The sequence below is a fragment of the Nerophis ophidion genome, linkage group LG04, assembly GCF_033978795.1.
Source record: "Nerophis ophidion isolate RoL-2023_Sa linkage group LG04, RoL_Noph_v1.0, whole genome shotgun sequence".
Classification (NCBI taxonomy): domain Eukaryota; kingdom Metazoa; phylum Chordata; class Actinopteri; order Syngnathiformes; family Syngnathidae; genus Nerophis; species Nerophis ophidion.
Genome location: NC_084614.1, coordinates 14,649,286 through 14,662,810, shown reverse-complemented (window position 1 = coordinate 14,662,810; position 13,525 = coordinate 14,649,286). Strand labels below are relative to the sequence as shown.

The window sequence follows — 13,525 nt, the reverse complement described above, 5'->3', positions numbered from 1 at the left end:
AATTAATCACACCGCACTTAGTTAAATGTATTTTAGAGGTTGGTAAACATTGTCATAACTAAGTTGAAGATGCAACAAAATTAAGTTTAAAAACATGAACAGAGGCTGCAAATCAATTAACTCGGATCTAATTTAATATATTTGATTGGTTGGTAAAACTTGGTAAAAGTTAAGCTAAAGATGCAACAAAATTAGGTTTAGTAAACATGAAAACAGGCAGCAAATTAATCACACCGCACTTAGTTAAATGTATTTTAGAGGTTGGTAAACATTGTCATAACTAAGTTGAAGATCCAACAAAATTAAGTTTAAAAACATGAACAAAGGCTGCAAAACAATTACCTCGGATCTAATTTAATATATTTTATTGGTTGGTAAAACTTGGTAAAAGTTAATCTGAAGATGCAACAAAATTAGGTTTAGTAAACATGAAAACAGGTAGCAAATTAATCACACCGCACTTAGTTAAATGTATTTTAGAGGTTGGTAAACATTGTCATAAATAAGTTGAAGATGCAACAAAATTAAGTTTAAAAACATGAACAAAGGCTGCAAATCAATTACCTCGGATCTAATTTAATATATTTTATTGGTTGGTAAAACTCGGTAAAAGTTAAACTGAAGATGCAACAAAATGAGGTTTAGTAAACATGAAGACAGGCAGCAAATTAATCACACCGCACCTAGTTAAATGTATTTTAGAGGTTGGTAAACATTGTCATAACTAAGTTGAAAATGCAACAAAGTAAAGTTTAAAAACATGAACAAAGGCTGCAAATCAATTACCTCGGATCTAATTTAAAATATTTTATTGGTTGGTAAAAAGGGAATAAGCGGTAGAAAATGGATGGATGGAAGTTAAGCTCAAGATGCAATAAAATTAGGTTTAGTAAACATGAAAACAGGCAGCAAATTAATCACACCGCAATTAGTTAAATGTATTTTAGAGTTTGGTAAACATTGTCATAACTAAGTTTAAGATGCAACAAAATTAAGTTTAAAAACATGAACAGAGGCTGCAAATCAATTACCTCGGATCTAATTTAATATATCTGATTGGTTGGTAAAACTTGGTAAAAGTTAAGCTGAAGATGCAACAAAATTAGGTTTAGTAAACATGAAAACAGGCAGCAAATTAATCACACCGCACTTAGTTAAATGTATTTTAGAGGTTGGTAAACATTGTCATAACTAAGTTGAAGATGCAACAAAATTAAGTTTAAAAACATGAACGAAGGCTGCAAATCAATTACCTCGGATCTAATTTAACATATTTTATTGGTTGGTAAAAGTTAAGCTGCAGATGCAACAAAATTAGGTTTAGTAAACATACAAACAGGCAGCAAATTAATCACACCGCACTTAGTTAAATGTATTTTTAGAGTTTGGTAAATATTGTCATAACTAAGTTGAAGATGCAACAAAATTAAGTTTAAAAACATGAACAAAGGCTCCAATCACTCTATCACCAAAAAAAAAAGATTTGTAGAAATGATTGGAAACTCAAGACAGCCATGCCATTATGTTCTTTAGGATAAGATAGGAGAGGTCTTTACTGTCATTGCACAAGTACAACGAAATTTTGTTTTCAACTAACCTGTTCAAGATTAGACAAACAAACAGTGTTTGAACAAGAACGCGATGGGTCGCCATAAGGCGCACCGTAAAAGATGGGAAAAAGGTAAACGCTGGAAAAGGATGAGTAAAAAAATACAATCTAGACTGGGCTCCTAAGGCGGCCCAGACTGTAGTGGGGAAAAAAACCTCCATAGCAAAGCACCTATACGTATTAAAAAGAGGCAACAAGAAAGTTAAGACAAGACATAACAAAGAAGCAAGCAGGAGAGATTAGGGAGAGGAAAGGGGAGCGTCCACCCTCGATGAGTGCCAGAGAGAAAAAAAAAAATATGTTTATAAACTTTTGACCACGATATATATATATATATGTATATATATATGCACACATACATATATATACACATGTATACATATATATACATTTACAAACATACATATATACATTTATGTTGGGCAGCATAGCTCGGCTGGTAGAGTGGCCGTGCCAGCAACTTGAGGGTTGCAGGTTTGATTCCCGCTTCTGCCATCCTGGTCACTGCCGTTGTGTTCTTGGGCAAGACACTTTACCCACCTGCTCTCAGTGCCACCCACACTGGTTTAAAATGTAACTTAGATATTGGGTTTCACTATGTAAAGCGCTTTGAGACACTAGAGAAAAGCGCTATATAAATATAATTCACTTCACATACATACATATCCATATATTTACACACATATATATGTATCTACACATACATGCATACATACTTATATACATGTATACATATACTTGTATACATATGTATGTATGTAAAATAGTTAAATGTAATTTGTAAATGTATGTACATGTAATATGTAAAATGTAATAATTAAATGTATGTATGTATATATGAATGTATGTTTACATATATGTATATACATATATATGTGTGTAAATATATGAATATGTATGTATATGTATATATATGTATATATATACAAACCCCGTTTCCAGATGAGTTGGGCAATTGTGTTGGATGTAAATATAAACGGAATATAATCATTTTCAACCCATATTCAGTTGAATATGCTACAAAGACAACATATTTGATGTTTAAACTGATAAACATTTTTTAGTTGTTGCAAGTAATCATTAACTTTAGAATGTGATGCCAGCAACACGTGACAAAGAAGTTGGGAAAGGTGGGAATTAATACTGATAAAGTTGAGGAATGCTCATCAAACACTTATTTGGAACATCCCACAGGTGTGCAGGCTAATTGGGAACAGGTGGGTGCCATGATTGGGTATAAAAGCAGCTTCCATGAAATGCTAAGTAATTCACAAACAAGGATGGGGCGAGGGTCACCAATTTGTAAGCAAATTGTCGAACAGTTTTAGAACAACATTTCTCAACGAGCTATTTCAAGGAATTTAGGAATTTTTCCATCTACGGTCCGTAAAATCATCAAAAGGTTCAGAGAATCTGGAGAAATCACCGCACATAAGCGATGATATTACGGACTTTTGATCCCTCAGGCGGTACTGCATCAAAAACCGACATTAGTGTGTAAAGGATATCACCACATAGGCTCAGGAACACTTCATAAAACCACTGTCAGTAACTACAGTTGGTCGCTACATCTGTAAGTGCAAGTTAAAACTCTGCTATGCAAAGCAAAACATATTTATCAACAACACCAAGGAATGCCGCTGGCTTTGCTGGGCCCGAGCTCATCTAAGATGGACTGATGCAAAGTGGAAAAGTGTTCCGTGGTCTGACGAGTCCACATTTCAAATTAAATTTGGAAACTCTGGACGTGGTGTCCTCCGGAACAAAGAGGAAAATAGGCGCGAACTTCAAAAGCCAGCATCTGTGATGGTATGGGGGTGTATTAGTGCCCAAGGCATGGGTAACTTACACATCTGTGAAGGCACCATTAATGCTGAATGGTCCATACAGGTTTTGGAGCAACATATGTTGTCATCCAAGCAACATGGACACCCCTGCTTATTTCAGCAAGACAATGCCAAGCCACTTGTTACAACAGCGTGGTTTCGTAGTAAAAGAGTGCGGGTACTTTCCTGGCCCGCCTGCAGTCCAGACCTGTCTCCTATCGAAAATGTGTGGCGCAATATGAAGCCTAAAATACGACAGCGGAGACCCCGGACTGTTGAACGACTAAAGCGCTACATAAAACAAGAATGGGAAATAATTCCACTTTCAAAGCTTAAATAATTAATTTCCTCAGTTCCCAAACGTTTATTGAGTGTTTTTAAAAGAAAAGGTGATGTAACACAGTGGTGAACATGCCCTTTCCCAACTACTTTGGCATGTTTTGCAGCCATGAAATTCTAAGTTAATTATTATTTGCAAAATAAAATAAAGTTTATGAGTTTGAACATCAAATATTTTTCCTTTGTAGTGCATTCAATTGAATATGGGTTGAAAAGGATTTGCAAATCATTGTATTCCGTTTATATTTACATCGAACACAATTTCCCAACTCATATGGAAACGGGGTTTGTGTGTGTGTGTGTGTGTGTGTGTGTGTGTGTGTGTGTGTGTGTGTGTGTGTGTGTGTGTGTGTGTGTGTGTGTGTGTATATAAATGTGGGTGGTATACTTGATTGAGTGTTTTTGCAGGAGTCTTTTGCACGAGCAAAGAATTGGGTGAAGGAGCTGCAGAGACAAGCCAGCCCGCACATAGTCATCGCTCTGTCGGGCAACAAGGCCGACTTGGCCTCCAAGAGAGCCGTCGACTTCCAGGTCAGGTTTCACACACACGCACGCACGCGTCACCTCATTCATTCACGTCTCATGTGCACAAATGTGTCACTTTCAACAGGACGCTCAGTCCTACGCCGACGACAACAGCTTACTTTTCATGGAGACGTCGGCCAAGACCTCCATGAACGTCAACGAAATTTTTATGGCTATTGGTGAGTCGTTCTGTCACGTTTGAAAGAAGTGTCCTGATGTACACGTCGACAGTTTCAATGTAATCTTTGTAACATGCTTTTGTGTGGCTTTAATGCTGGTGAGATGTGTTTGTGTGTCTCCAAGAACTACTTTTGTGTACACGACCCACTTTTGACATACATACTGTAATGGTGCATTTGTCCAACGTAATAGATGTCATATATCACGTACAAAGATGTGGCATTCAAGGAAGAAACACAAAAAATTGTCAAAAAACTGCTAGCAAGAGGCAGCTAACAAGCAGGATAGCACTTTATTGTCATTACACTCAAAAAACACAAAGAAAGTGCATAATATACAAATATATTATGACATACTACTCGGGACTTGCAATCAAGGGGAGGAGGGTGGGCATCCGGCCTAAAGTGGCCAACCACTAGGGGTGCTGCTCCATTTCCCCCACACCATGTAGTTCACGCGTTGAAGGTGTGTGGCACATATTTTCCTTGGATGCATGTTTGTACGTATAAACCTTCAGAGTGTTAGTCCAACAGAAGTCCACAAACAACAGGTGTATGTCCATGAGAGACAGGAAAGGAGCTGGTCGTGTCTTCGCTGTACTGAAGCAACAACCATGCCATGGAAAACAATCCAGATCAGAACACTTGTGTTTGAGAAAGCGAAAAAACATTTAAACTATTCACTTTGTCTATTTCTGGTCCTCAAATGATCATACTTTGCCATGCAGAGCAGAAGGCGTCTCCAAGATGTTGTCCAGTATGCGATTTAGTCCAAAATGCCCAGATTTCTGCCCGCGTCCTCTCAATCATTTGTGACGGCTTTAGGGTACTTTGAACGGCTGCTAGCATCTTCCAATGTGTCGATATATCATTTTCTGTTATTATGATTCCGAGTAGGTACCGTATTTCCCAGACATTAGAGCCGCATACACAAAACTTTTGGAGAAAAAAATGTGTTTCCATATATTGGTCCCATCGGACTGTAAGATGTATATTTTGTGAAAGGAGTTATTTACACAGAAATATTCTGTCAATATTTTTTTGCAGTCCTTAATTGTTTCCAAACGGTGTCTGTAACAGGGCAGTAAAACGGATGACCAAACAAAACATAAGTCAGCGTCATGGTAGAACTAGCTGCGGAAGCTAGTTCTCCAATCAGTACTCTACGGTAAATTTACAAGGGAATTTGTGTAACTGAAAACGATACAGAAAGAATGCCATTGTCAGTTAACCCTTGTGTAACGTTGATATTGTTGTTACTCAGCCAGTGTTTGTGGGTCTGATGGACCTGCTGTATTTTGTGGCTTTTTAATGCCTCGCAATCAAACACTTTTATGTTAAAAGACTGAACAGATGTTTACCTTATCCCAATTAACAGAACTATTTTAACTACATGCTAAAATTACATTTTAACATTGTGCTAGGTTAGCAACATCAGCATAGCTATGCAACTACATGCTGACATTACATTTTAAACATCATGCCAACATTAGATTTTACACTTCATGCTAGGTTACCAACACTGGCACAGTTTAAGTGCTACATGCTAACATTACATTTCACACCTCATGCTAAATTAACAACACCACATAGTTAAAGGCATAGATGCTAACTTTACATTATAAGCATAATGATATGTTAAAAACACTGATATTGCCACGTGAGCAAAATGCTAACATTACATTTTAACATCATGTAAGGTTGGTAACAATGACATAGCTATGTTAGCTGCATGCTAACGTCACATTTTAACATCATGCTAGGTTAGCAACATTAACATAACTATGTGAACTATATGCTAACATTACATTTTACCATACTCGGTGAGCAACTGTAGCACAGCTATGTGAACTACATGCTAAGATTACATTTTAACATCATACCACGTGAGCTAAATGCTAACATTACATTTTACACCTCATGCTAGGTTACCAACACTCGCATAGCTTAAGAGCTACATGCTCACATTACATTTTACACCTCATGCTAAATTAGCAACACCAGCATAGCTTAAGGCATACATGCTAACTTTACATGCTATGTCAAAAACACTGACATTGCCATGTGAGCTAAATGCTAACATTACATTATAACATCATGTGAGGTTAGTAACAATGGCAGAGCTATGTTAGCTGCATGCTAACATCTTATTTTAACATCATGCTATGTTAGCAACATTAACATAACTATGTGAACTACATGCTAACATCACATTTTACCATACTTGGTGAGCCACGTCAGCATAGCTATGTGAACTACATGCTAACATTATATTGTAACATAGTGTAAGGTTAGTAACAATGGCATAGCTATGTGAACTACATGCTAACATTACTTTTTAACATCATGTTAGGTTAGTAACAATGGCATAGCTATGTGAGCTGCATGCTAATGTCACATTTTAAAATCATGCTTGGTTAGCAACATTAACATAACTATGTGAACTACAAGCTAACGTCACATTTTAACATCCTGCTAGGTTAGCAACATTAACATAACTATGTGAACTACATGCTAACATTACATTTTAACATCATGCCACGTGAGTTAAATGCTAACATTACATTGTAACATAACGTAAGGTTAGTAACAATGGCATAGCTATGTGAGCTGCATGCTAACATCACATTTTTAACATCCTGCTAGGTTAGCAACATTAACATAACTATTTGAACTACATGCTAACATTACATTTTACCATACTAGTTGAGCAACATCAGCATAGCTATGTGAACTATATGCTAACATTACATTTTAACATCATGCCACGTGAGCTAATTTTAACATCATGTAAGGTTAGTAACAATGGCATAGCTATGTGAGCTGCATAATAATGTCACATTTTAAAATCATGCTCGGTTAGCAACATTAACATAACTATGTGAACTACATGCTAACATTACATTTTACCATGCTGGGTGAGCAACATCAGTATAGCTATGTGAACTACATGCTAACATTTCATTTTAACATCATGCCACGTGAACTACATGCTAACATTACATTTTACCATGCTAGGTGAGCAACATCAGCATAGCTATGTGAGCTAAATGCTAACATTACATTTTAACATCATATAAGGTTAGTAACAATGGCATAGCTATGTTAGCTGCATGCTAATGTCACATTTTAAAATCATGCTCTGTTAGCAGCATTAACATAACTATGTGAACTACATGCTAATGTCACATTTTAACATCCTGCTAGGTTAGCAACATTAACATAGCTATCCAAACTACATGCTAACATTACATTTTAACATCATGCCACGTGAGCTACATGCTAACATTACATTTTACACCTCATGCTGGGTTACCAACACTGGCACAGCTTAAGAGCTACATGCTCACATTACATTTTACACCTCATGCTAAATTAGCAACACCAGCATAGCTTAAGGCATACATGCTAACTTTACATGCTATGTCAAAAACACTGACATTGCCATGTGAGCTAAATGCTAACATTACATTATAAGATCATGTGAGGTTAGTAACAATGGCAGAGCTATGTTAGCTGAATGCTAACATCTTATTTTAACATCATGCTATGTTAGCAACATTAACATAACTATGCGAACTACATGTTAACATTACATTTTACCATACTAGGTGAGCAACATTAGCATGGCTATGTGAACTACATGTTAACATTACCTTTTAACATCATGCCACGTGAGCTTAATGCTAAAATTACATTGTAACATAACGTAAGGTTAGTAACAATGGCATAGCTATGTGAGCTGCATTCTAACATCACATTTTTAACATTCTGCTAGGTTAGCAACATTAACATAACTATGTGAACTACATGCTAACATTACATTTTACCATACTAGGTGAGCAACATCAGCATTGCTATGTGAACTATATGCTAATATTACATTTTAACATCATGTAAGGTTAATAACAATGGCATAGCTATGTTAGCTGCATGCTAATGTCACATTTTAAAATCATGCTCGGTTAGTAACATTAACATAACTACGTGAACTACATGCTAACATTACATTTTACTATGCTGGGTGAGCAACATTAACATAGCTATGTGAATTGCATGCCAACATTACATTTTAACATCATGCCACGTGAGCTAAATGCCAACATTACATTTTCACATCATGTAAGATTAGTAACAATGGCAAAGCTATGTGAGCTGCATGCTAACGTCACATTTTAACATCCTGCTAGGTAAGCAACGTTAACATAACTATGTGAACTACATGCTAACATTACATTTTACCATATTAGGTGAGCAACATCAGCATAGCTATGTGAACTACATGCTAACATTACATTTTAACATCATGCCACGTGAGTTAAATGCTAACATTACATTGTAACATAACGTAAGGTTAGTAACAATGGCATAGCTATGTGAGCTGCATTCTAACATCACATTTTTAACATTCTGCTAGGTTAGCAACATTAACATAACTATGTGAACTACATGCTAACATTACATTTTACCATACTAGGTGAGCAACATCAGCATAGCTATGTGAACTACATGCTAACATTACATTTTATCATCATGCCTCGTGAGCTAAATGCTAACATTAAATTTTAACATCATGTGAGGTTAGTAACAATGGCATAGCTATGTTCGGTGCATGCTAATGTCACATTTTAAAATCATGCTCTGTTAGCAAAATTAACATAACTATGTGAACTACATGTTAACGTCACATTTTAACATCCTGCTAGGTTAGCAACATTAACATAGCTATGTGAACTACATGATAACATTACATTTTAACATCATGCCACGTGAGCTAAATGCTAACATTACATTTTAACATCATGTAAGGTTAGTAACAATGGCATAGCCATGTTAGCTGCATGCTAATGTCACATTTTAAAATCATGCTCGGTTAGCAACATTAACATAACTATGTGAACTACATGCTAACATTACTTTTTAACATCATGTGAGGTTAGTAACAATGGCATAGCTATGTGAGCTACATGCTAATGTCACATTTTAACATTATGCTCGGTTAGCAACATTAACATAACTATGTGAACTACATGCTAACATTACTTTTTAACATCATGTTAGGTTAGTAACAATGGCATAGCTATGTGAGCTACATGCTAATGTCACATTTTAAAATCATGCTCGGTTAGCAACATTAACATAACTATGTGAACTATATGCTAACATTACTTTTTAACATCATGTGAGGTTAGTAACAATGGCATAGCTATGTGAGCTACATGCTAATGTCACATTTTAAAATCATGCTCTGTTAGCAACATTAACATAACTATGTGAACTACATGCTAACATTACATTTTAACATCATATAAGGTTAGTAACAATGGCATAGCTATGTTAGCTGCATGCTAATGTCACCTTTTAAAATCATGCTCTGTTAGCAACATTAACATAACTATGTGAACTACATGCTAACTACATGCTGTCTTCGACAGCCAAGCGGTTGCCAAAGACGGAGCCCCAGGCCGCCGGTGCCAACAGCGCTCGTCAAGGTGGTGTGGACCTGACGGAGACCGCCCAGCCCGCCAAGGCCCCCTGCTGCAGTACCTAGGACACTGCCCCCATGCCCCTTCGCCCCAAACCCCTCCCCCTCGCCGCCCGACCACCAACACATAGCTGTAACCTAAGGCGGGCGACACGAGATAAGCTGGCCTGATTTGTTTATAACCACAACATATCACCAAGGTAACGTATACTGACAGCGATGAAGAGCTCCACCTGGTGGCCAATGAAATGTCCTGCAGGTTGAGACTGGAGTTGAGGTTCCCTGCCGCATCCATTTATCATCATGAATTGTGTTAAAACGCGATCGGGAAACCCAACCGGAGACATAAGTGCACATCTTAGAGGAAGCGCTCCCTTCCTCAACTACTGCCTTGCTAACAACCGTTGTTTATTTTGTTTTTTGTTTTTAATATCGCGTCCTGACCACTGCTGAGTGGTAAAAGAAAAGCATTAATTAACACACGGGACTCGCACTACTGCCCCCCCCTGGTGACGTGGCGACATACCCACGGTGACCCAAAACAGCAGAAACAAAGTTGTGGCACTTCCTGTTCCTTCTTTTGCTGGCTTTGCACCCGAAAGGGATGATATCCTTAAAAAGTGGGGAGTTGCAATATGAAAAAGGTAGCTTTTGTTATTAATATTATTGTTGCCTTGGCTTGATTAGGACGTGCTTTTAGACACGGGGGTGTGTCCATTTTCTATTTATGTGTTACACGCAATTCCTTCCCCCTTATCTGGATTGTACACTTTTTATTCACGCCTCGCACTAATGATTCCTATCATTACGTCTTGTCATGATCACCGCGGGTGTGATATGAATCAATATATAAATATATATATATACATATATATATAAATGATATACTGTACATAGGGTGTTACTCGGCTTGATTCGGCAGTGACTAATGCTTTTTGCTCGGGCATTGTTGTGAAAATCATGTAAGAAGAACAAAAAGTATGGGGGATCCGGGTTCAAATCTTGCGCCATTTGTCTGTAACCGCGTCCCCCAAAACATTCAAACTGGTCCATACAGTGGGTCTGGGTCAGTTTTCGCCTCATTTTCTTCCAAAGCGAAAGAGATGATAAGAGTATTATCTACTCACAGATGCTCCCTGGTGGTTGTTTGAGAACACCGCAGCTGGTTTAGGTTGAAATAACCCACCTCCACTCCGAACTGACTGTTAAATCGCTGCAAATCTTCGGACAACATGAGTAAACCAGGGATTGTACCTTTGCACAGCATTTACCTATATGACCCAATCCAAACATCCTTTCCCGCTCACGGCGCAAGTAAATTGGGAGGGAAAAAAAGTCAACACTCCAATCACACATAACACGACCTGCTCACTGAACTTTGTGGATATTATTTAAAAAAAAAACCCATCCAAACACCATAAAAAAAAATTCAAAATGACACCCATTTGCCGTTGTGTCCTTGGGCAAGGCACTTTACCCACCCGCTCCCAGTGCCATCCACTCGGTTTTGAAAATGTAACTTAGATACTGGGTTTCACAATGTAAAAGCGTTTTGACTCTCTAGAGAAAAGCGCTATATAAATATAATTCACTTCATTTAAATCCATTGCAATGCATGATGGGGAAAAATGCCAAACAATCCACATTTGGCACATTTTAGCTGCTTGATATTTTCTGATTGTTTACAAAACTTTAAGGAGGTCGTCACGTAAGTAAACAAGGTAGGAGTCCAACTTTCACATACTTAATATCTAACTATAGTAATATACATGTGTATATACATGTACACATATACTGTATATGTTTATGCTCTATATATATATATATATATATAATTTGGTGTAATACGGCCCCTAAGTCAAAAAGTTTGGACATTCCTGCCTTAATGCTTCAGTCACACGCAGGGTTCTCACAGGAATGAGGCAAAAACGAACCCAGACCCACTGTAGGTGTGGACATACAGGTGCATGTCAATAAACGATATCGAGAAGACGCTGCGGTTCATGTGTATTAGCAAGCTTAAACAAAAACAAGATGAACTGTCTTTTTGGCGCCCTCACCATCGATCAGAAATCAGGACAACCCTTAGCGTTAACAACCGTACTGCTACAATAATAAACGTTGGAAAAAAAGCAAACTACACCGACTGTACGTTGACAAGAGTATTGAATGTGGGGGAAAAGGCCGTGTGTGTGTTCTTGGAAGTGGCGCCGCTGAACGAGAGTCTTCTCCTACAAGTCCGCTTTGGCATTTTTTTTTTTCCCCCACCAAAGTCTGTTCTTAAACCGAAATTTTTTTTTATCAAGTCCACTTTAGTCTAGATACTGAATCTGTGTTTATTCGCTGCAAGTTCTAATAGTCAACAGAAATGAACAGGTAGATATTTCGAGTACATTTGCAGTGATTTATTGAGACGCACCTGTATGAGTCACACAGCTGGGGTAGGCTCCAGCCCACCCAGGACCCCAATAAGCAAAATAGAAATTAGGAATGTCTTTTAGCAACGGTCTGATGACTTGTCGTTGTTGTCTATCTCACCCCTTCTCTCTGGGGAAGCTCCACAGGAGGCAAAGGTACAGGTGGGTAACAATGAAGAGGCGTCATCATAGGAACGTCCCTTGTATGCTTTTTGTTGTTCTTCAGGTATACAAATACATTTAGCTAAAAAAAATAAAATTAAAAAAAACACAATTTGAGATGATTTTACAGTGCTGTTATGTAATGAGCTAATAAATACTGGAATACATGTATTGTTTGTCATTCCAACATCTACAACTGCCGTGTACAAATTTTTTAGCGGCCTGTGGCACATTGTAAAAAAATACTGTTATAAAAAAAAACACGACGTGGAGAAAAAGATCAAAAACATGTTAAATGTAAGGACCAAACGGTGCAATGTTGACACAAAGCTGCCATTTTTTTCTCAAATACATAACTCATCACAATGTTAGAAAGGATTGACATATTTAAGACTCCCGATTACTTCACATTAAAATTCCCACTTGGAAATATTTAATATTTTGTATGTTGCCATAAAAAAAAAGGGGGCATTAAACACACACAAAAAAATACAAAAACAGAAAAAAAAAATTATAAAGCGTCGAAAATTTAGAAGAAATGAAAATGCATTAATAATTTTAACACCTTTATTAGTGGGGGGCCCTTTTGGATCTGAGAATTTTAGAGGGATATTGTTTTTTAATTTGTAATTGCTCATTAAATAATAATGAATTAAAATCTAGAATGTTATGAATTATTGACCTATCTGTTATTCCTCTTTAAAATATTTTATTGCATATTTTGCATGTTTGCCATTAAAAAAGGGGCGTAAAACAAACATATATAAAAACGGATAATCGACAGATCGAACTGAAGTTGATCTAGATATTTAAGCGTTAAAAGTTTAAAAAAAATAAATACACATATGTTGTGTGTATATATATGTATATATATATATATGTGTGTGTATATATTTGTGTTTATATACATATATATATATATATGTGTGTGTGTTTGTATATATTTGTGTGTTTATATATATATATATATATGTATGTGTGTG

General features: G+C 36.9%; 1 protein-coding gene across 2 annotated transcripts in view; it reads left to right on the top strand.

The window, feature by feature from the left end:
• Window positions 1-12,709, top strand: part of rab5aa (RAB5A, member RAS oncogene family, a) — a 32,102-nt gene extending 19,393 nt beyond the window's left edge. For both annotated transcript variants that reach the window (XM_061897178.1, XM_061897179.1), the window contains exons 4-6: window positions 4,183-4,305; window positions 4,385-4,478; window positions 9,914-12,709. In XM_061897178.1, the coding sequence (XP_061753162.1) occupies window positions 4,183-4,305; window positions 4,385-4,478; window positions 9,914-10,029 (333 nt within the window). In that variant the 3' untranslated portion in view covers window positions 10,030-12,709. The remainder of the gene's footprint in view (window positions 1-4,182; window positions 4,306-4,384; window positions 4,479-9,913) is intronic.
• The last annotated feature ends 816 nt before the right edge of the window (window positions 12,710-13,525 follow it).